Source organism: Dysidea avara, chromosome 12, assembly GCF_963678975.1.
Source record: "Dysidea avara chromosome 12, odDysAvar1.4, whole genome shotgun sequence".
NCBI classification, from domain to species: Eukaryota; Metazoa; Porifera; class Demospongiae; order Dictyoceratida; family Dysideidae; genus Dysidea; species Dysidea avara.
Window position 1 is genome coordinate 1,520,529 of NC_089283.1, and position 24,783 is coordinate 1,545,311.

Here is a 24,783-nt window from a genome sequence, read left to right on the forward strand (position 1 = left end):
GCCAGAAAGCATCAAGCATAATAGGTCCAATTTTCCAGCAAACTTATTCTGTGGACCAGAACTAGACGTGCATATATTTCATTGAGTGCTCATTATACTCCAATTACAATAGTCTTTTTAAAGCCAATGACAACTTTCATGTTAGTCTTCTAGTAGATATAATGTCTTCCCAGCTACATACAGTATTCATCCAACCAAAACATATTAGTTGTACAAAAAGCTGAATTTGGGAGGTTCTGTTACATTACTTACATATTCATGAAAGAGGTATAGTTAACCACATTACAGTTTTTAAGCTGTCTTACGTAGCTATATGGTATGAACGCATTGAGCTGGATCCTCAAAAACATTCAATAGCTCATGGATGACGCAATTACACACGATCTTGAAATTTTGCTCATTTGTATTATTGGTTGACCCACTAAAAATGTTTCAAAATCTTTTCATTCAAATGTCTGACATAATATTTACAGCCAAACAAAATTTTCACCATAATACATGTCCTATGGGGAAGCCATAAAGTACAGTGGCCATTATAGCCCCTTCCTGAACTTGTAATGGAGCCAAACCGTACATGTCTGTTGTTGACACCTTTGCTGTCACCATCAATCAACTGGTTGGCTGAAATGTTTAGTATTGTTTACTCTCTTGAGAAAAAATCCACTTATAATTTTTAGCTGTTTTTCAGGATCCAAGTACATACTATAGTAGTGGTCAGAAATGCCTCCATAGAGTTGGAAGGTTTCCTAACACTGTGAAATGTTGATCTTGTTAAAGATATAACTATTAATGATTTGCAGTCTAGAGGCTTAGTTTAGATATAGCTTACAGTTACATATTATGTGGTTCTATAAACTTGCTGAGTTGGCAGCACTCATATAGCTACAATTATTGGTTACGGTTTACAAAAAAATTGCAGCAGGGGTTGTGACGCGTTGTCATTCATTCAAAAGTTATCTTTAATTTAAATCTACATTCATATTTTAATTTCGTCATTGTTCTGACTTGTGTAAGTATGAAAAATATGTTTGAATAAGCACTCAGTTAAGAATTACGATTCCAACTCAACAAACAGTTTGTAAAAATATTACAAGAGCCAGTTACAGTAAGGTTGTAGAAGAGAATGTGTTGCAGAGTTGAGGTAGTCTCCGATCACAACTAACACTGACGTTGCCAACAGAAAATTAACCAGTTCAATTTCTGGAGTCACCAGCAACAGAGCACTGCCATGATAGGCAACCCAAATATGAAAGTGAATCAAAAATAGCTAGACAAAAATATGACCAATAGATTTTTTACACGTTCAAAAAGTTGCTTACCTCATATGATAAAAAACCTGCAGTTTGTAAAAAGACACTGTTGTATTTCTGAAGTGATGAGTGAAAATTTCTTAACAAAATAAGAGCCAGAAACTGTAATCGATTCATAAATGATCAGTTAACAAGACAGAATCACTTACTATGATGAGTGAGAAGTTAGTATGTGATAACTTTGTTGAATAAATCTGTATAAGAAATGAACATGATGCACAGTTTTAATTAATAACCCTTTGGCCATAAAGTTAACAAAAAAAACTGTTTTGTTAAAAGGTGAACACTACTATAGTAACACAAGGCAAGTATGAGTAAACAGTTTGGACCACATTACACTGCAGTTAACAGCCATTTTCTAAACATTGTAGCATGAGGGTCATTCCATGTCAAATCACCAAGAAATTGTAGGGTCACCTCTCGGATTTTGACGAAACTTGGTGTGTTTGTAGTACCTATGGTGCTCATCACCCATACCAATTTTTAGCCTCATACACCACATAGTTTCTGATTTATGACCACAAATATTTTGAATATTTCATGAAAAATTGGTCCATCTTGGGTTACAAAATCAACTGTAGCTTACCACTGTGTTAATATTTTAAAATAAAAATTTCAACGGTTAAAGACTGTTAATTGATCTTTCAAATAATCCATAAACTATGGGATATCAATTTAACTAAGGTTCAAAAAGTTCCATTAAAAACTTTAATCCTTAATATTTCAAGCAGTGCTGCTTCAAATTCTTTGAATTTTTAAGAAAATAATAATTAAGTTATGGTCTATTGTTGGTAAAATTTTTGTGGTGGGGCCACAATGAGTTCAAGAGATATAATTAAATATGTTGTGGTATGTAGTGGAATTTTGTAGTCTATCATTGCTACATGGGAGTGTACACCTCTAATAACCACTGCTGATAAGGCCATGCCAACTTTGTCTTACACAATGAAGGTGTCCAAGTACAGTGCAACCTGTATTAGTGACCACCTGTATTAGTGACCACCTGTATTGAAAGACCACCTTTGTGCTGCAATTTATTTAGTTGGATTTACTGTATGGGTAATTCCATATCAGTTCAAAGTTTTGCACATGACCCCTCAGAATTGGACGAAATTGGTGTGTGGGCATCCCAAGTGGTCATATGTGTCCCTTCACCCATTGCCCATATGGCTTCCCAGAAATGGCTTATTTAGTGATCTATTTTTGCTGTACTTGTGATCATTCAAAGCATCACAACTTGGGTGTTCTTAAAATGAATTGCACCACTTTAAAGCTCATAGAAAAAGCTTTCGTTTGTATATTTAACAGCTTAATTTGATGAAGTTGATAATTAACCATGTCTCCTAATCTTTGACCTTTGCTCTACCAAAAAGTGCTGATTAGAATTTTTTGTGGATACTTGTCAGACATTCACCTATTAGTTGCAAAAGTTTCAGTGTGGGGTCTCTATGGGATTATGAGATAGGTAGCTAGTGGTGTTTGCGGTATTAGTACTAGTAATAGCATGGGTAGCAGTGAAATTAGGGATAAATACCACGAGTGTTGTATTGGAAATTTACCATTTCCAATACAACAAGGGTGGTACTTATCCCAAATTTCACTGCTACCCATGCTATTCTCAGTTAATATACGCATGCTGTGTACGCAATTTGTCACTATGTACTAAACACACGTCAACACTAATTGGCGCTATATTGTTAACATAAATTCTAGCCAATGAAATTGCAATTACAACATTTTCACTGCTACCAGTGAAATACGGGATAAATTTCACTGCTACTATTGAGACTTTTATATGGGCAGTGAAACAGGTATGGTATTATAGTAGATATCCCATGCAGTATTGCACACCTTGAAGCCCATTTTGCTGATTTAGGTTTGCAGACACACAAGACTCTTTGATTCAACTGCAAGTTAAATGTATGCATATATAAACAGGCTGTGACAAAGGCATGTCGGTAATACAAGTTTGTTACTGTGGTGATACAGTGTGATGCTGTTTGGTAGCAAAAGTCATTTCTTTTTTGTCAGAGTACACACAACCATTTCTTGTCCTTGGGTCTACGAGAGTTATAATGTCATCCATTGGTACAAAGTGTTGGGAGTAATGCGTTACATTTGTAACGCGTTACGTAATATTATTATTTTTATGGTATCTAAGTAATATAACGAAATATGCCATAAAAACAGGTAATATGACTCAAGTTACTTTACTTACAAATGTAACACATTACCTAAGTAATATAGTTACTGTAACGAGTCTAATATTACATAATATTATTACTACAAGTAACGAAGTTACTAATCTCGTTAGTAATCCACTGAGTAATGCCTAGCCACAATGAAGTATCGAAGCCTACTGAATGGCTTATTCGCCAGCTTCTTACTTATAACCAAGATTTGCACATTTCCCAACAACGAAATCATGTCACGTGATAAGGTGGTAGTTTCACACGTAACAGCTTAAGGCTGTGGACACAAAGTAATATAATATGTAATATTATTATAGTTACTTTATTTTATGAGTAATATGTAACTGTAACTAAATAGTTCAGTTGCAAGTAATATGTAATTAGTTACTTTCAAAAAGTAACTTGCCCAACACTGTTGGTACAGTGTGGATATTCTGGGGCTCTGGGTGCTTGAACGTGTTTGATGGACCGTGTGGATACAGAAATGTCAACTTCACTTCCTCAGTGTCACTGCAAACTTGAAGCACACAAGCTAACCACCAATTCTCTTCATGTCAACAAGTGACAAATCCAGCAATCGATTCTGGTGAAGCTTCGTTCTTTGCTAGAGCAACTCTCTCTTTCCTGAAAACATCAGATTATGAGTAAAATTTTATTTCCACTCTGCTATCTGAGATTGGCACAAAAGAGTGCAGTTTTCTCATACCATGGATTATACATGAGAGTTGAAAGCAACATCCCTGTTGTCTCGAATAATCTTCATTGTTACAATACCCAAAGTAAGCAGCAGGTATGTTGCTACATGCTCAATTGAACAACTGACACGGTGTCATTAGCTGGTCATCGTATTGCCTTTGCAAGCTATATAAGCTGGCTGCATTTGAAAACTATACAACTAAATAAATTGCAGCACAAAGGTGGTCTTTCAATACAGGTGGTCGCTAATACAGGTTGCACTGTACTTGGACACCTTCATTGTGTAAGACAAAGTTGGCATGGCCTTATCAGCAGTGGTTATTAGAGGTGTACACTCCCATATAGCAATAATAGACTATAAAACTCCATACATACCACAACATATTTAATTATATCTCTTGAACCCATTGTGGCCCCACCACAAAAATTTTACCAACAATAGACCATAACCTAATTATTATTTACTAAAAAATTCAAAGAATTTGACGAAGCACTGTTTGAAATATTAAGGATTAAAGTTTTTAATGGAGCCTTTTTGAACCTTAGTTAAATTGATATCCCATAGTTTATGGATTACTTGAAAGATCAATTAACAGTCTTTAATCGCTGAAAATTTTATTTTAAAATATTAACACAGTGGTGAGCTACAGTTGATTTTGTAACTCAAGACGGATCAATTTTTCATGAATGTTCAAAATATTTGTAGTCATAAATCAAAAAGTATGTGGTGTATGAGGCTAAAAATTGGTATGGGTGATGAGCACCATAGGTACTACAAACACAACAAGTTTTGTCGAAATCCGAGAGGTGACCCTTGGTGATTTGACATGGAATGACCCATGATCAAGCATGATCAAGCATGATCAAGCATGATCAAGCATGATGTAAGGCGAATTTGCATTGGAAAGAATTTTTGGTTGTTTCTAAGGTGATACTTATGACGATGGTACCTGTCACAATGGATAGAAGAAACAAAGAAGAGTTAGTAAAAGTTATTTAATAGTTATACCACGGCAGTAAGGGATTTTGCTGATATATACACCCAAAGCCCTTGGGCCTGCGGATCGAGGGCTGCGGGTGTATATGTCAGCAAAATTCCAAGCAGCCATGGTATAAGTGATATATATCACTTGGGGCGCACTCACCTAAAAGGTGAAAGAACTAACGAGAACTTATCCCGTTTGTTTTATACAGTAGCATCTGAAAATCGATCGTGGTTTTAAAAGCGTGGGCTAATAACCATCAAAACGTTGTCCATACGTTAAAATGTCATTAATACGTTACTATGCTTCAACACGCTATGTTAGAAAACTTGCGATTGTGGGATTGAGTTTATATTGTTATCATTTTTGTACTAAGTTAAGCCAACTAACTTCGCTATTGGGACAGTAAGTAAGTTATTACATTAAGTTAAGTACTTAGGACTGTAAGTTACTAACCTATTTCAGCATAGCAGTAATAGTTTTTCCGTTCTGTGGTCTATTCAAAGGCTGATATGTGGTGGGTAGAAATACGCATCCACGATCACCCAAACAATTATTTTGTGCCTTCATTATCCTTTACTAACAACCAACTAGTCCATCTTAGAGAATATACTCAGTTTAGCAATCACTACAAAATTGAGTCCCACAATGCAAAGCTCTATGTCGCTCAATATAACGAGTCAAAGCGTATTGTTCCTTTGAACTGGCTGGGTATCAAAATCATTGGCAAACCGCTTTCCCATGATATTGCCCGGATAATATCTTGATATTTCCCGGGCAATATGCGAGTTAAACACTGAGCGGTGCCTTTGAACACCCACGCTAAAGTGGTATATATGATATTGTAGTCATTGTGAGTAGTTTAGTACTAACCACAAAGGAATAGGTGGTCCATACAGGGATTGACAGGAGCCCAAGTGTTGTATGTCAAAATACATATTTTACGTAACAAAAGCTGTGTTCTTTAAGAACCAAAACCATGGTGTTCTGAACCAAATGGATAACAGATAACTGTGGAAATAAGGTCACCTGTCTAAATTAATAGAAGCTTGCCAAATGTATATATGTACAGGCCCAATGAAGCCAACTATGTAATAAGGTCACCTAAACCAGTCAACTTAATAATCATTTGTGTATAAAGTGGCCTTCCCAATGTAATTAACAAGATCAGAAATATTTAGCCCAAATGATACAAATTGATAAAAATGGACTCACCAATGTTAATAGTGATCCTATCAATATGACCACTCTGATTGCCACACGACTTCCTTTCTGTAGCTTGTACACATTCAATTCTGCATCTTTAGCCTTGCATGTTGCAAAACCCACAATCATTCCAAACAATGGCACCTTTCATTGAGTACACAATTACAAACAATTACACAGATACAGTAACTAACAAATTTGTTGTCATCTATTAACTTATAAACTGCACGCCAGGCTGGTGTCTGTTTGGAGTTTACAAATGAATCAATAGGTGGCAAAAACCAAATCACCACAGCAAGAAGAGCTAGCTTAATTACAATGACTGACATAGAATGACTGAAATCTAAACAAACAAACGATACTGTGTAAACACACCAAATGGTACACAACAACTAACTTGTAATTTTGGGATGTGTTGAGATGACGAGGAACATGAACAAATAAGACAATGACAAGATTGGAGCAAGGTAATAGACAGGATATGAAGTCTTGAGTAATGTACTAAGGATGATGGGGAACAGGTTGATGTGTGCCAGCCGCTAAACAAACAAACCAACACGTCATGAAAACTGTAACACAACACAGCAGAGGAGTTACATTGACACATCAAAGGGTTGGAAGGTAAGGAACACTTGACTTTTCTACTAGAATGTCTGACTGCTCTATTAGAGTATCTCGATATTTGCAAAAATAAATCTTGACTAAAACTTGTGACTCTCTCTGGGAAAACTGGTCTAATCACCCATTTAAGAGTATCGAGAAATGTCGGTTTTAAATATTCAGAGTGTTGTAGCTGGCCAATGGTGGTAGCTACGCATACCAAATTTTCACACATTTTACAACAATTTCCTTCCTGAATATCAACTGAAGAAGTTGTCAACAGCTAAGTTTCCCGCACCATCTTGCTCGCCTTCCAGGGCCCCTGCCTCCCACCCTTTTGGCAGCTTAACTGATACAGTCAACCTCATTTTAAAAACTATTTAAATGGCGTCAAAAATTGAAAACGAACGTGTTGGGATGAATTAGGCCAAGTTATGGGCCATTCAGGGCTCAGAACTGGCCAAAATGAAAGGAAATTTATGACACAGGTCATTGTCCAACACCACGGAGCTGTACAGCCACACACAGCCATCTCCTGGTTAGCCAGGACTCCACCAAGACCCCAGACCACTCGTACGGCTCACCACTGTGCTTTAAAAAAGCAGCCAGCAAAAGTAGACCACTTTACTCTGGTCAACCTTGACAGTGAAACTTGATAGTGCATTCATTAAGCTTTGTGTTTGCGTGAAAAAATCAAACTTCTTGTCTTGGGTGATAAGATATGGTTTTCGTAGATCCAGTCACACTTATTGTCCAACTTTGACTAAGGCAGTTACCTCAGTTGCTTCAATGGTACTGTAAAGTTCTGGTAAAGAAAAGTCACAAGTTGAAAAATGTGTGTATTGGATTAAATAAAAATTATAAAAGGTTGCATCTATTAAATTCACTGCTCTTTCCAACAAATTTGGCAAGTTTTTTGCTACAGTGCCTTATAGGGGGAGCACCCTAATGAGTTTTCCAAGATAGTAGCAGTTGCTAACCTTGAGTAGTTTACTGAGGCTGAATCCTTTACAATGTCTGGAGTAGACAAAACAATTGTAGGATGTTGTGAACAAGTACAGTCCAACTGATAACTGATGGATACTGTCTGGAAATATCCGCTACATTAGAAATACAAAGAGGAACATTATTTATCTACTCTACCTAACACTGTTTCTGTTCTGACATATCACACACATACTTCACAAAGGCCAAACCCGACCCGGGGATAACCATTTTAGACAGGTTTCACTGTAGAGATAAATGTAACACATACCACACACCCAAGTAGCATGCTGGGTCGGTATAACAAAGTGGTTTACATGCAGAGTGAGAGAATAGGGATGAACTGATGTATTGACATGACGTTGCTATGATATGACACAGTTCTATTTTACATGCTATAGGCACAATGGAACTTCAGCGTCTTGACTAACCTGGCCCTTGATTTTGAATGGTAGAAGTGACTGTTCTATTAGAGTATTTGCCAACCAGAGTACATTCATCACTGTACGTTCTGTGGAAGTAATTGAATAGAGCCATGTATGAATGAGCCATTTGAATATGTCAGTAAGTGAACTGGCACACACGTGCTTGCACATAATGGAGGTTTAATCCATAGATACCAACCGCCAGTATGCATTCATAACTGTATGTTCTGTTGGAGCAATTGAATAGAGCCACATATGAACAGGAGTTTATGTGCGGGGCTTATGAGCTCCTGGTATGAATGAGCCTCATTTACTGAGAAAATTTCACTTGAACATACTTTCGTAAGTGAACTGGCACACAAGTGTTTGAATATAATGGAGGCTCATTCAGAGATCAACCACATACCCTAGGAAACACTTACAAATAGTACCTGCTGGTGTATCTACAGGTATTGACTGCTAAATCATACCTGTTGGATGGCGGGCGCCATATAGGAATAACAGAGGATAAACAACATGGACAATCCTTTGAACTCGTCAACTTGCCGATCATCAAAGAAGCCATACTACAGTAATGGCAGTCTTACACAATACCAGTAAAACACTCCCAACCTCTTCTGGCTCTGTCAGTGTTAATAGTCCACCAAGTACAGAGCAGAACAGCAGTAGCAAGAATATCAGCATTGACGATATTTTGTCTGACTTGGTAAACAGGAATGTCCTATACATACACAATAATAATAGCACTAGGAAACATCAGTGTAATATGTGACCCAGTCTGACAAAACCGGGCTAATCGCCTATTTAATAGTATCGAGAAATGCCGGTTTTAAGTATTTAGTGTGTTGTAGCTCACCAATGGTTGAAACAAATTTTCACACGTTTTACACCAATGATGGTGTTCAAAAATTGAAAAGGAAGGCCAAGGGATGAATTAGGCCAAGTTTTGAGCCATTGAGGTCTCAAAACTGGCTAAAATGAAAGGAAATTCATAGCAGAGGTACTTATTCAACACCACAGAGCTGTACAGCCACATACAGTCATTCCCAGGCTGACCAGAGCTCCATTAAGGCCCCACACCACACGTACGGATCGCCACTGGGCTCGGGAAAAGCAGCCAGCAAAACCAGACCACTCAAGTCTAGCTGATTTTAAATGTGGAATTAGATAGTTTATTCATGTAGCTGTGTGTCCTGGGTGAAAAATCGAATCTGCTGATATGGGCGATAAGACTGGTTTTCTCAGACTGGGTCACATATGTAGTGTAATATGGATACCTTGGGACCAACCAATGGTGTCCTGATTATCAAGGTGTCCTGATTATCAAGGTGTCCTGATTATCAAGGTGTCCTGACTATCAAGGTGTCGTGATTTTCCAGGTCAGTTTATGTACTAAGGAATACTTTGGGACCTTAACTAAGTGTCTGGATTATGTAGGTGTCCTCAAGTGTCCACATTAACACATTGTACAGTGTACCTGTCACACACATATATTAACAGAAAGATCATTGTTAGTTGACACACAGAGCTGATGATTTGACCAACGACATGTAGTCTCTGGTCAGACAGTGGGATGATCCCTAACTGCTTGCTGGCTTGTATGAAGGGCTGGAGACCTGTTGAGGGTGTGGTATGGGTGTGTTACAGATATGCTGCAGGTGGACTAACCTTTTAATGTGTTAGTAGCTACTATCATACTACTACCCAAGTAGATAGCCACACTGAAGAGAATGGAATGGTAGAGTAAAATAGATAGCTAGCACACATCATGCATACATCAATACAAATATACAAAAACTACAAACACTTTTCTGCTTGTCTGGAGGTCATCAATCATTTTGAGACCACCCCAACCCCTCTTGGAAGGTACAGGAGAGGACACCGGATAACCTATTTTACAAGCTTTTGAAACTTGAAAGGAGTCGTGCATACCCAGTGAAGGGTACTTGTGCACTATTCAAGTGTTACAAGTCAGCACAGGCAAATCCTCCAGGGGCAGGACTAGCAATCTGCATGGGGCTGCACTGGACCATGTCACATAGGTCAAGGTGTGGGCACTAAAGTCCCACCTAAACCCATTTGCCAGTATACAGCTGGGCACACGGAGTAATAAAGTTTCTTGTTCAAGAAAACAACAATAATAACACCAACCAGGCATAACAAAGCATCAAACCTGGAACTTCAGGTTGCCGGGCTAGACTAGTAACCCACAGGAAGCACACACACACAAACATATGCATGCATGCATGCACACACTCACCCTAGTACCATCACAACCAACAGCCATTGGCTGGGTTGAGGGCTAACACAACACCTCGGTGACAACTTGACATCCGGTAGTGATGGAGAACAATAAGAACTCAACACCACATTGAGTTTCTGTACAGACAGAAATATGACCATAAACCATCATCACAGAATTGCAGGCAGTCAAGGTGAAGTGGGATAAGTGCTACTAACCATCATTGTGTGTACGAAGGTTTGATTAACTCATCTATAGTTCAAACTGACCAGCTACTTTCTGGTACAACAACTCTCACACAAAATTAACTGTTCAGGGATGGCCTTGTATATTATAAACTGTTGCTCAGTGAATGGCTGCAGGGTAAATTTTAAGATAAACATTTAATTTTCCGTCATCCTCAATATGAAGGTAACACAGATAAGAACTTGTGCTGCAAATAACACTCCATCATCTTCACCTTAACACCTTCAATACACTGTAACTTTGCATGGCAAAAACATGAACAAAGCTTTCATTTCCATGAAACCTCAAGTACAAATACAGTATTACAACAGATCAAAAAAATACACGAGGGAAAAACATCTACAACACACTGATGTACTGTAGCTACTAATGAATTAAGAGGTGTGTGATAACAAGTTTAAGCATACATCTCTCAATAATATTATTTGAGAAGTGAACAAAATTCAGTGTTGCCTTAGTTACCACTAAAACAGGGCATTTTGACTTTTAGTACCACCTAAAAGTATGTTAAGTTTGATTGATATAACTAAAATAAAGACTGAATGGCTTTGGTAAGTAAAACTAAAAAAAATATTTGCTAAAATATAAATTAGTAATAATTTTATTTTAGTAAAACTAAATTAAATGCTCTCTTGAGTGTTTCTGGTATCTATATGGTAAACTAATATTAGTGTTAAAATTAAAACTAAAATATGAAAAAAACTGCACTAAAACAATGTTAGAACAAATAGTGAAAAATGTTAGTCATAAATTGCAATAAAGTGGCTGGAAGCTTGAAGGTGTGTTTTGTTACTACACTATTTGACTAGTATACAAGTAGTTTACAGAAGATTACTAGTATACAAGTAGAAGATTACTAATATCTAAATAAAAAGACCTATCATCCTTATCTTACAATATTTCTATAATTCGATATATTTAGACAATTACATACACAGGTCTAAATTTATTTTTCAAGTTGAAGGTAATATAAATGAACAATGAAATAACAATTAAATAGCTACAACAACAGGAAGTAACTCAATTGAGCATACAATTACTCAAATTTGTGTAGCATGTAGTCACTATAGTATTAAAATACCAAGTCTGACCAGGGGCTGTTACACACACAGACAATACAAGAATATTCATTTGCTTAGCAATTGATCAATTTAATATCACCAAAGGCTCTCATACAAGCAAAGCCATACAACTATCCATTAAAGTTGCTAGGGAAGCCATTGTCAAGCTCATCTAATTATCCTCCTACAGTTTATTCACAAGATGAAACCAGCAGCTAGTCAGTTACACTGTTTGGGCAGCTGGAAGGTGTCTCACCATATAGCTTGGATAAAATTATTATGATGAAAATAGCCATAACACCACTTACATAACTCACAATAACCACAAACATTAGGATGTGATTTGTAAACTTCAAAAGTAATGCTGATCAAACAAACGAGTTGCTCTGCAGATGTCATGGTACAATCCATGGTCTCGCCAAACAGATTTTTTTTTTCCTCAGGGAAAAAAAAATGACCTGAGGATAATCCTCACCAAATGCCAAAAGAAATACAATCATAACAAGACTACAATAATGTCCTACATCACAATTGTGTAAGACAAGACACCATGCAGCTTTCTTCACTTCAGTCTTCAAAGCTCTCATTTGAATATTTGCCACTACAACCAAGATCTGCACCAGCGGTGGTTTGACCCAGAGACATGCCAAATGCCATACCACCACCATACAATTACACTCCTACTAGTTGGGGGCCTCGTCCAATAAAGTCTACTTAAAATTGTGATGATAATTGCTTTACCTCATGAGACACTATCCTACATAAGAGCCAACTACATAATACACGACACATCTACAGAGTCTATTGGGGTAACCTAACTGTGTACTATCAGCATGAAAAAACTATAGTGTACTGTGCATGAAGTACTTTAGTAAAACACTTTATTCTATAGGATATTAAATACTACATCAAACAGAAAGAAGTTGTGCATGTCACTTATGTAAAACCATCTACAGTACTGTACCTCCAGCACAAAATACAAAATATGTACCACTGCCATGTAAAAACACCTTTAACATGGCGGCATTAGCGATTTACTGTAATAGGCAATTATATGGATGTTTAAATACAGAAGTAAGTAGTTCACACCTCAATCATAAGACAAAGCGTTCCAACAGGTTTGGTGCACGTGTCACCACAAAAAAGAGATACACTTAAAGTAACCACAAACACATCAAAAATAGTTGCTGGTCCCAAAATATCTACATTGTATAAGACACACTCATTGTATTTACCGCTTTCAATGTTAAATTCCAAAATACAGAAATATCCATGCCCCCAGGTGATTTACTATATACCAGACTTGTTAGAGGCTCCATGTACTCCACTGGACTTCCTGAACTACAGGATCACGTGATCGGCCACACCCTCCAAACTGCAAATACTTACTAAACATATCGTATCAACTCGTTACATGCCACAATGTGTCTATTAGTATTCTTCCTGGCTTGACCCCATAGTTTCTCCGTTGATACATCATCTGTGATTTAAAATTTGAAATTAGTGAACTAACCAATCAGAATACACCTTGAGGTAGCCAGAAAATATGGGCATCCCTGTGGTTATCAAGAAAACCATGTTGATTAGACATCAACCTGGACACATTAGCTGGAGGGTATAAATTACAATAAGAAATGTTATGAATAAGTTACCTTTAGTCTCTGATAACACTTCACTCATTGTCCGTCTACGGCTGACCATCCACTATGGAAGGTATGATAGAAACGTACAACAAATCCTTAATGTAGCTGCCATTTTAACAGACATTTCATTATAGTGACCAGGTCCCAAATGTAGCTAATCTTACCCCTGGCATTATAAGGATATTACATAACAAACCATTATGATCTCAACACAACAGCAATACAGTTGCTAAGGCCAATAAAACATTAAACTTCCTGAAACATACATAACCTGAGCTGCTATTCATCTGAGGTCAAAGCAACAGCTTATTGTACGTTAGTACGCCCATCAATGGAATATGCTGCAATTATTTTTGACCCATACTGTCATAACAGCATTCAGCAGTTAGAGAAAGTACAGTGTAGGGCAGCTAGGTGGGTCCTAGTAAGTGATTTCAACTGATACAGCTCAGTATTATTTCCATGATACAGCATCTGTTTTGGCCAAGCCTTCAATTACAACAAAAAAATATCCAGATTACAAATACTTTTTAAAATTATAGATCAACATTATTCATTCCCTATTTCAGCACAATGGAAACATCTACCAGGCTATATCACTCATGTCATTTCATTCCTTCCCAAACTCCAACTTAAAGGTGTACCTCACTCCTCACATTAAAGTGACCGTGTCAAGTAGGCCCAAAAATAGTCTAAGTTGTCTGATTTTACAAACAGTCAGAGCATTGTGTATTTGCACAGGACAAGTGACATTGTCCTTGCAGTGAGATACAGCCAGCAAGCCAATTCAAATTAGTTGTATAAGATGTCTTAAACACTACAACTCACCGAGCATCCATTATGCAGAATTAGCTGGGGACCATTGGATGCCTGTGGACAAACAAAAACAGAAATGATTAGAGTATAATATCATACATCACATGTAGACATCTGCTGCTATATATGCAGTATCTGCAACCATAAATGGAGCATACCCTTAGTTTACCTGGAAATAAATGACTTCCCTGGGAAGCCCTACATCGTACACAACAATCAGTAGAGCATATTTGTAGTTTTCACTAATTCTATGAAAACACTTATCTCAGGCACAAAGCTTTATGAACTGAGATGCTGATCGTGTATCCTCAAAAGCTTATCTTATTGCGAGAGCAGCTACATGAAGAGACCATATTTGGCTGGCTAGAATATTTAACAAAAGTAACAATATTAGGTCACCAATTTGTTTGGGGGCTAAATGCTCTTACAATATTTGTTTGCTAAAAGCATTCTTTCAATATTTTCCCTGTATTTTCTTATCTTACATCATCCATCATCACAAACTGAAGCCAGTTAGACACTTAGTCTCACACTAACTCTATGGGGGAAATCAGGAACAGACAAATATAGAGAAGCCTCATATATTGTGTACGCCTTGGATCATGCTGAAGTGTACTTATCGGATACTGATAACAATGTCATATTAAGACTTCACAAGCCTCGTACATTCTGGACCATATATGTAGTGTCCTTATTGGCTGCCGTTAACAATGTCATACTCATTACCTTCCATTGCTCATAGAGTTGATCCACTCCATTGTCCACCACATTTAGCTGATGATAATCCTATCAATGTTGGCTAGCATCACCACATGATCATTATCACACTCACCATGGTAATGTCTCTGACCTCATCCCTCACACTCAACTGTCCCTATAACACATTACTACCATAATATGATGTGCAGTAGTCATAGCAACACAGTGGAATCCCTCTATGATGGACACCACTGGAGAATCTATATTTTGACCTTTGTAAAGAAGTGGTCTTAGATATAAACTAACTAGACCGATGTCCTTTATAAAGAGGTCGTCCACTATCCTGATGTGATCTTATGAGGGATTTCACTGAACATACCTTATCGTTTGACTCATAATTTTTCCCTGTCACAACCATGGCAAAGAACATGAACAATCGTCTCATGTTGTCATCTCCAATAAATGATATATATTTATCATGTAGACACTGCACAGCATCACTGCACGGACAAGCACTTCACAAGCTCATGACATGTTGAACTTGTTTACCTGCCAGTGAACTCGTGTAGTGAGCACTCTGTTAGTTCTGAATGCCACTGTAGGTGTTCCCAGTGTCCTACATTAGCGCAGTGACGTGTACCTGGAGAAGTTGCAAACACCAGACATGCAATCATAGACACAAAAGCAGCTTGTTACCTGTGTCCTGAACCCAGAAGGTGAGATTTAGCCCAAACACCACCAAAAGGATCAGAAACACTGTTACCCGACACGGTGAACTTAAATGCATGCTAGTATTCTAAGTCATTGGTGCGCAAAGATGGAGCCATTACACGGAGAGCAGTCCTAGTATCCGGAGCTAGTATACCATTTGTATTTCACTCTTATAAGTTTGGCGGTGGCCGGGTAACGCAGAAAGGCGTTTCATCTCTGACAACAATGGACGGTAAGACTGATGCATTCCTTTATCGAGTAGGTGACATTAGCGGTTATGTTTTACCCGTTAGGATATCAATACCCTCCACCCGGCTCTGTGCAGAGAAACTTCAATCGCGATGAACAGGTTAGCGATGATAGCGCTTCAGTCTTTGCTAGTTAAGTGGCGATAATATTACTTTGTTGTTTGTTTGTGTTCTGGTGTTAGGAGCAAGTAGAAGGATTGAGCATGCTTCAAATGTTGCACGAAAAGAGACAAAGGTTACTGTCAAATCTGCAGACAAATCCTCATCAAAGGTACGTGAGGAATCAGTTGTTTATACCACGATAGTTATTCGTGTTGTTATGCTGTGACGCTTGGACTGTAGCCCAAATTAGTTTAATATCAATGTATGCGGAGTCTTGTGGTCCTATTATGTACACACACTTAAAATTAAATCATGACTTTTATGTCATAATGTTACAATGTTTACATGTGATGTAACAGGTTTGAGATTGAGGCTAGCTTACGTCAAGTTGATGCTGAAATTGGTCAGCTACATCAACAACTTGGCCCCTATGCTGCCTTCCATTACCAACATGGAGGTAAGTGTCTTGTTTAATTAATCCCTTCTTTACTTTGTTTTTGTGGTTTATAGGGCAGACTCAAGGCATTAGTACACATTCGTCGTCATTTGCGAGCCCACTTGATTCTGCCATTGGATCAGAGTTTAGCACCAAAGCTCCATCAATGGTGGCTGATGGAGATCTGGATAATGATGATATTACTGGCATGTTTACATATGATCCACAACAATACAACCAGCAACAAGCCCAAGGTGTGTTAGCTGCCAACTTGGCATTAATGGGATTTAGGTGATAGCTGTGTTGATTATTTGAATTAAGCACTTCAGTTTAAGCCAATCAAATTTATTGGTTGGCATGTGATGTGTTGATTGTGATGACTTAAGTGCTTTTCATGTCTTCATATAGCCAATGAAAACCTCATCAAATCAAGAAGGTAGAGTTGTAAACAATACTGGCACAACCCTTGTTTTATTTTATTGTGGCTCCTTTTGTAGTGACAGACTTAGGATGGTCATGTTTCCTGAGACAATCACAGAAGAATCGGAGGGAATCCCAAGTACCCAGTTGAATCCTAACCAGCCCACTAACTTGCAGCGCCTGGCCGAGCCATCACAGATCGTAAAGAATGCTGTAGCCAATCTGATAAACTATCAGGTAAATTTGTTTGTTCTTTAGGCTTCCATCTGCACTGACCACAATGTATTAATCTGATACTGTGGAGACAAAACAATGGCTACCTTGTGATAGCCTTGAAACATGTGGGACAATTAACATATTAACAAGCTAGCACCTCTCCCACCTGAATTGAAACCTCTTTCCTGGAGAGCTGTTAGAACTAATATTAGACACAGATCTATACACCTTTGTTTCTCTTGTTGCAGGATAGCACTGAGCAAACAGCTCGAGTTCTGCCGGAGTTAACAAAGCTACTCAGTGACACAGATGTTACAGTAGTTGGACAGGCCGCCATGTTGATGCACCAGTTGTCAAAGAAGGAAGCAAGCAGGCACGCCATTATTGGCAGTCAAGACGTCGTCACTTCAATTGTTCAAGTCATGGGGAGGAGTAATGACCCTGATGTGCAGCGCAATGTTGCGGGAGCATTACATCATATCTCTGGAGACAGGTACTTGTATATATTAGTACTTGTCATCCTTATTTATCGGCTTTTGTGATCTCAGTGGTTTTGTGGGTTCAGCACATTTTAGTATGATTCACTTCCTTGTAAATGTACGTAATTTGTTTTGTGTTTCGGTGGAAAATGTATAACATGAACACCTTGGGACCAACCGAATAGTGTCCATGTCAGTTTATTTACTAAGGGGTACTTTACGACCTTAACTAAGTGTCTGCATTATGTAGCTATGGGTGTCCTCAAATGTCCAGTTTAACAGTTTTAAGCATAAAGGAAAAATGTGTTTTTGCAGAGGACACACTGGTATAATATTGTTCCATATTTCTGTTCCTCTAGACAAGGCCTGATTTCAATCTACAATTCTGGAGGTATTCGTCATTTGGTGAATCTGCTGATGTCCTCAGTTGATGCGGTGCTGTTTTATGCCATCACCACCCTGCACAACTTGTTATTGCATTATGAGCCTAGTAAAATGGCTGTCCGTCTTGAATGTAAGTCTGTATCTACATGGTGTGTACACATGTACATACACACACTACATACACAACACACACACACACACACTATACACTACACACACACTACGTACAAATACACACTGTAGTTCTCAAGTATTTACACTAAAATTGTTGATTTGTTATAATTCTTATGGTATTTTAACTGTTCCCATCTCACACAAGTGTGAATACAAAGGTTTCATCTCCAGCCATTAAAATGTTTCCTGAGCCCTTAAAATATTTTGTGTAACATTTTTAACATTTTCATGGTAAGAAATCACACTAAACAATACAGTAGGTTGGTATGGGCTTCTGGCTTGTATTGTACGGTGAAGCCTGCAGCTGGTCATCAGTAAGCAGATAGCTCTGTCTTACACAGTTTAATTTGTACATATATAGATGACATGCGATTTAACTTGAAAATTCAAATATGTGTGATTGAGTATCCAAAAAGAATGTATTCCACACTCATCCTTGTTGCTCATTTGGAAGCTATTGGCTTGAAATTCAGTCAGAAGTTAGCCACAACATAATGGATGGAGAATATTTCAAATGAGCATGTTTGAAATAAATTTTGAGATCATAAAATCAGATGTACATGGGAGACCCCTTTTCACATATCCGGTCACATAACATACAGGCGTGTAGAAACTTCACTAACTCCGGTCTAGCTACTGTTTGGTACTGGGGAAGTAAATTCCATCTGTCCCATGTTTCCACATACTGGGAGAGGTTTAGGTTGTGGTACGGCCTCTTGTGGGTACTTGACTCAAAGCACTTAGTACCCCAGTTGACTGGGTAGGAATATCCATTCATACAACAGCTGAGACTTTGCCTTTGCTTGTAATATGCCAAACTCTGAGTCTAGTGTCGTTTACTTTTCCTTCCTCTATAGCTGGCCTTGAGAGAATGGTCGGACTCCTATCTAAGGATAATGTCAAGTTTCTCACTATCACAATTGATTGTCTTCATTTGCTGGCCTACAGACATCAAGATAGCAAGGTTTGTTAAATTGATTGCAGGGGCATCACATGATCAGTCCCACCTGTTTTTTTTTTTCTGCAGCTGATCATCTTGGCATCAGGTGGTCCTGCACAGCTGGTCCGAGTGATGCGTTCCTACTCTTATGAGAAGTTGTTGCTCACTTGTAGCAGGTTACTGAAGGTGTTGTCAGTGTGTGCTAGTAACAAAGCTGAGATTGTACAGGTTAGTGTGTCCTTCCGTCTGTGTGATTGTCCTATTGCTAGTGTGTGTATTTAGTGTACTTGTGTTTTAGTTTGTATGTTAGAGGTTGACTGATCCACTTTTTTTCATAGATAGAAATTATTTATTTTAAAAGTCGAGCGTAACTACCACTATAAATTACTCTTGAGATCTAGGCTCGTATTCTTTTCAATATGTTTAACTACTGAACACCTGCAAATATGTTTTCAAAACACACTATTTCATCAAGACCACCCTCTTTTTTATTTGAATTTTTTACACTCCATTTGTTGTGCTTGATTCTGTTACCCTACTCTTAAGAACTTCACCTGTGAATCAACTGGCAAGTCCTTAACATGTTTGTGTACTCAATCATTATACCTCATTTATATCCAGCCAATCAATTCTAATGACACATATTCATAGTAACTACAACACTCCTACACCACGTGCTACACACAATACCTTGTTATGTCTCCCAAATGATTAGTGTACACTAGTACAGTTTGTCTACTGGAGACAAGCTCTGTTAGGAGAGCTCTATGGAATGAATACAGTATATTATTCATCAGTCATCATCACTGAATTGTTTGGTATTACAGGCTGGTGGTATGCAGGTATTGGCAATGTTCCTTAACCATAACAATGCCCGCCTGGTGGAGAATGTACTGTGGATCTTACGTAACCTGTCTGACGCGGCCACCAAACAGGTAAATCGGGTTGTACTAGTCAGCAAATTTCTATTAGGAAATTTGTGTAAAAGTTTATGTGTTCTGTTACAATATAAACTAGCTTTATTTTTATGAGGCTTTCTTGAAAAATTTACTTGGTGTGCTTTTATTAGGATAATTTGGACAGCTTGCTACATGTTCTAATCAACCTGTTGACAAGCAATGATGCCAATGTAGTGTTGTGTGCAGCTGGAATCCTGTCCAATTTGACCTGTAACAATGCCAAGAACAAAGTGAGTGAGCACCATTTGTGTGACTGTCTGCTACATTTTTGGTGGTTGGTCAGGAGACATCTCATTTAACCTTCAATTCCCTTTTTTTCCAAACACGGCTTTCCTAGCTTCTAATGTGTTTACTAGGTACCATATTTGGTTACACAATCACACACATACCAATACCTCATGGACATGTGATCAACTTCCTCTGATCAGTAGCTATTGCTAGACAATTTAGTTGTCTCTAGTTTGGATTATCCCACTGAAATATTTCACAACATTTTGTCTTGCTAATTATAAAGTTTACATATTTATGAAATATCTTTTAATAGCATTTAGTAAACCATTTCTGGTGAAACTAACACATGCTACTTTGTTAATTAATTGGGTAAGATGTTTATTTAAAAATTTAGCTATCCCACTGGTTGCTAGTTGTAGTACTAATACCAGTACTGTAAATGAGACTCTTTGTCCGTTAATCTCATTCTGTCCCACTGTAAGTATGTGACCTCAATGCACAGTTGCTTGCTGATTTTAAAAATTGGTGTTGTGCATATTTTGAGATGTTGGTAGTGTCCAGCATGTCCTTGATAGCAGAATGATTTATTCAAAATGTTTGTACTCACTGTGAATGTTGTGTGGTTTATGAATGTGTACAGTTATCAAACGTGTTATGTGCTCTTGTAGGTGATTGTGACACAGATTCACGGCACTGAGGCACTGGTTCATGCTTTAATCAATGCTGGTGACCGTGAAGAGGTCACTGATCCAGCTGTGTGTGCTCTACGACACTTAACAAGCCGTCATGTACATGCAGAGATGGCACAGAATGCTGTCAGGCTGTGTGGGGGCATCACCGCCCTAGCAAACATCTTGAAATCACCCATAGCACGGTGGCCACTCATCAAGGTTCAATTGTGTGTTTTATTTTAAAATGATGTTGTGTATGGGGTGTGTTTAGGCTGTGATTGGCTTGATAAGGAACTTGGCATTATCGTTGGAAAATCACGCTTCCCTCAGAGACAATGGTCTTATCCCAATATTAATACAACTGATGAACAAAGCATACCAGGAGTCCAGCAGTAGACATGTACAAGGTGGACCCCCTGGATATGTGGTGAGCTCTAAGGGTTGTGTTTAGTCACTGGAACATGTTAATGTGGACACTGCAAAATATTCATTAAACTGATGTGGAAAATTCTAGTGTTGCACTGATGATCGGATTGGTTATCGGAAAAACCTTATCGTCAGCTGTATTTGTATTGGACCAGCTCATGGTGTATTTAGAAACACTTGCTTGTGTGTACCGAATATGAATGCATTGAGTTGCATTCTCCAGCATTACAATGTTGTTATTAGTATTTCAAATACTGTCAACTATATTTGTAGCATTACTGTCACTATAAACAAGCTGTACTGGTCAAATTTCTAATAAAATTTGTAGGAATATAGGCATGTAGTGAACAGCTACCAATTGTTGACTTGAAAATATTGGTTATCAGAATATCGGCAAAATCTCGTATCAGTGCATCACTAGAAAATCAGAATACCTTGATCCTATGTTAACACGGCTTGTACTGCATCATAACATGTCATTTCCTTTGTAAGAATTGCTTTATCAGCTAACCCACATGTGTATACATATTTTGGTGTGGTTTGGTATATGATCATCATGTGTTTGTGTATTAGTTGTGACTGGTGAATCCTAATAGTTGAATTTAATTTCTATCTAGCTGAAACTTGTACGATTGCTACTGTGGGCAGGATAAATAATATTGTGTTGGGGTTTGTAAAGGTTCTGGGACATACTACCATTACACACATTAGAATACTTAGTATTGATATTGAGGGGTTGGGGTTGAACTATGAGATCATGTGATGTCTATACTCTTAGCCATTACTAATTGTTTTCTTGTGTCACTGTTGTTAGGAAGGAGTTTATATGGATGAGATTATTGAAGGAACAGTTGGTTCATTACACATTCTGGCCAGGGATTATCAGAACAGACATATCATCCGATCACATCACTGCATTCCATTAATCGTACAGGTAAGAAAATATCTCAGTTCCTATTCTGTTGTCTATTCCAATTCTGTTGTTGATTCAGTTAAATAATTCCTTTTTGCTCTTGTGTTTATTTTTATTATTGTTTTCTATTCCTGTTCCTAATCCACTGTCCCATTCCAGTTCCTGTACAGCACGGTGGACAACATCATCCGAGTGGCCACAGGATTGTTGTGTGAGCTAGCACAAGAGAGTGAGAGTATCGCTGAGATAGAACGAGAGAATGCCACTGGTCGTCTCACAGAGTTGCTGCGTTCTCCTAATGAAGGAATTGGTGAGTGTGTGTGCAGTGTAGTGAGTGATTGTGGGGTTGAATAACTGTTCATTGATACAAGTGTATTATCTTATGCTGTTTCTCTGTTTTCTATTGCATAATTGTATTGTGTTGTGTCTCTTATAGCATGCTATGCAGCTGCTGTGTTGTTCCGAATGTCCGAAGATAAGCCGGCAGATTATCGTCACAGATTATCAGCCAACATACACCAACTGTATCATAATGAGGTGAGTGCTTCTCTTACTTACTGTGTGGTGTGTTACCGTGGTGATCTCCCTCAAATAGTCTGAGTACCAGTCAGAGATGATGGGAGGATTACATCATCAGGGTATTACCCCCATGTACCGAGGCGGAATGGTCAACCAGATGTACGACCACACCCCTAGCAACCTGTCGGCACACAGTAGTCACCCATCAACCCCTCACACAGGGGGTGGAGGGAGCATACCTAACATGCAGCAACAACAACCATTGTATATGACAGATCAACATCACATGTCCTCCTTGAATCATGTGAGCTTTATAGTGACTGCTATATTAGAGTGTTTTGTGGTAGTATAGTTTGCTGTGGTTAAAGGTAATGCAACCTGCTAATGAGGACACTTACATAATCCAGACACTTAGTTAAGGTCCCAAAGTATCCCTTAGTACATCAACTGACCTGGGAAATCAGATAATCAGAGGGCACTATTGGTTGATCCCAAAGTTGTTACATCACATTGTGTCTGTTATTGTAGTATAAATAGTCATACCGTACATACGGAAATTTTCACGGTACATAATTTTCACAGATTTCGTGGTCAACAGAGCGACCGTGAAAATAAAATCTGTCAAATTTTCATAGCATGAAACATTTCTTTGCGATACGTGTATACGCGTGCTAGTGGTACGACATAGACATTGACTCGCACCCACGAATGTTGGCTTCCCTAAATCCGGAAAAGGTTTCTTTCCTCAAAAATGTCAAATGGCAGCTGCAATTCCACGTTTTGCAGCATATTTGCCAACAGTAGCTCTGTCTTCATCATATCTTCACCACGTTTCTTTCCCGCTTGACTGTGAGTGGCGCTTGAGATCACTTTCATCTCCCTGTTAACACAATCAATTGTTGACTGTGAACGCTGCTTGGCAAAGCGTTTGGCTTGGCTAATGGGTTATATCTCGTGTAGTCATTAATACCAACTCAAATAGCTGCAAGACAATTCTTCAGTTAAGCACAAAAAAACCATGAAAACTTGAGGTAGATAAAACTGAAAAATCAGTTTTAACTTGGAACCGTGAAACTAAAATCATGTTTTAGTTTCCAACGGTGAATGATTTTCATACTACGAAAATTTCTGCGCATACGGTATTTGGTACTTTACAAGTATCTTTCCTCCATATTAGTTCAGATAATTGATTCTCCACTGTACTTAATACAATGTATTGGACTAATACCACAGCTGTTTATTGTTTGTCTCCTATTTCAGTTTTCAGATGATTTTGATCTGCCGTTCGGCACAATAGATGGAATGGAGATGCAGGCAGCATCATCAACTGTCAATAGCTACATGATGGAGCCCCTCTCTTCACAGCCACACCCACCACATTTGCAGCAACAACATCATATGACCCATCCAACCGCCATGTCAATGAACCCACAACAACAACAACACCACTCACAACAACCTCCGAGCTACACACACCATTACACACAACAGCAACAACAACAACACCAGCAACAGCAGCAGCAACAACAACAAGAGTACCTTCCTCCGTCACCTGCAGTGATGGATACATCAAGAGGCCAGCGACAGTGGTTTGACACTGACCTATGATATGAAAACTTGTCAACTAACACACACACACACACATACCTTCACATTTATCTATCATATATCCTCTGTATATTTCTGTATTATTCATGTTGTACATGTGTGTTATTTTTGTGTGTCACTTGTTTGTATGGTGTAATTCAGTCATAAACTTCCCCTTGATCAAGACATGCAATATGACAAGGAAATCATCTGGCTTTTAGTAGATGTATATGCTCACAAGATGAGCGTCACTACTGATAATAT

At 38.2% G+C, this 24,783-nt stretch overlaps 2 protein-coding genes across 3 annotated transcripts; one reads left to right on the forward strand and one right to left on the reverse strand.

The window, feature by feature from the left end:
• Positions 1-945: 945 nt before the first annotated feature.
• On the reverse strand, positions 946-15,950 carry LOC136240954 (N-acetylneuraminate 9-O-acetyltransferase-like). Of its 2 annotated transcripts, XM_066032049.1 has the most exons (22): positions 15,800-15,950; positions 15,653-15,743; positions 15,483-15,603; positions 15,237-15,278; positions 15,131-15,190; positions 14,417-14,458; positions 13,598-13,649; positions 13,473-13,553; positions 13,335-13,425; positions 13,181-13,286; positions 10,657-10,775; positions 10,065-10,117; positions 9,874-10,012; positions 9,009-9,117; positions 8,867-8,962; positions 7,968-8,087; positions 6,785-6,926; positions 6,582-6,730; positions 6,397-6,531; positions 1,460-1,504; positions 1,320-1,412; positions 946-1,267 (listed from the first exon to the last, which is right to left on the reverse strand). In XM_066032049.1, exons 1-22 carry the CDS (start codon positions 15,888-15,890, stop codon positions 1,088-1,090), a joined length of 2,157 nt encoding a protein of 718 aa, XP_065888121.1. In that variant the 5' UTR covers positions 15,891-15,950; the 3' UTR covers positions 946-1,087. The 2 variants fall into 2 exon arrangements, with proteins under 2 accessions (XP_065888121.1, XP_065888123.1); XM_066032051.1 differs by lacking the exon at positions 13,473-13,553.
• On the forward strand, positions 15,928-24,705 carry LOC136240951 (catenin beta-1-like). Its single transcript, XM_066032046.1, has 20 exons — positions 15,928-16,046; positions 16,108-16,163; positions 16,245-16,333; positions 16,524-16,621; positions 16,675-16,854; positions 17,009-17,036; positions 17,098-17,257; positions 17,485-17,729; positions 18,075-18,229; positions 19,131-19,237; positions 19,301-19,441; positions 20,041-20,148; positions 20,283-20,402; positions 21,072-21,293; positions 21,346-21,501; positions 22,315-22,434; positions 22,573-22,723; positions 22,850-22,950; positions 23,009-23,236; positions 24,193-24,705. The coding sequence occupies exons 1-20, from the start codon at positions 16,040-16,042 to the stop codon at positions 24,538-24,540; spliced, it is 2,820 nt and encodes a 939-aa protein (XP_065888118.1). The 5' UTR covers positions 15,928-16,039; the 3' UTR covers positions 24,541-24,705.
• The last annotated feature ends 78 nt before the right edge of the window (positions 24,706-24,783 follow it).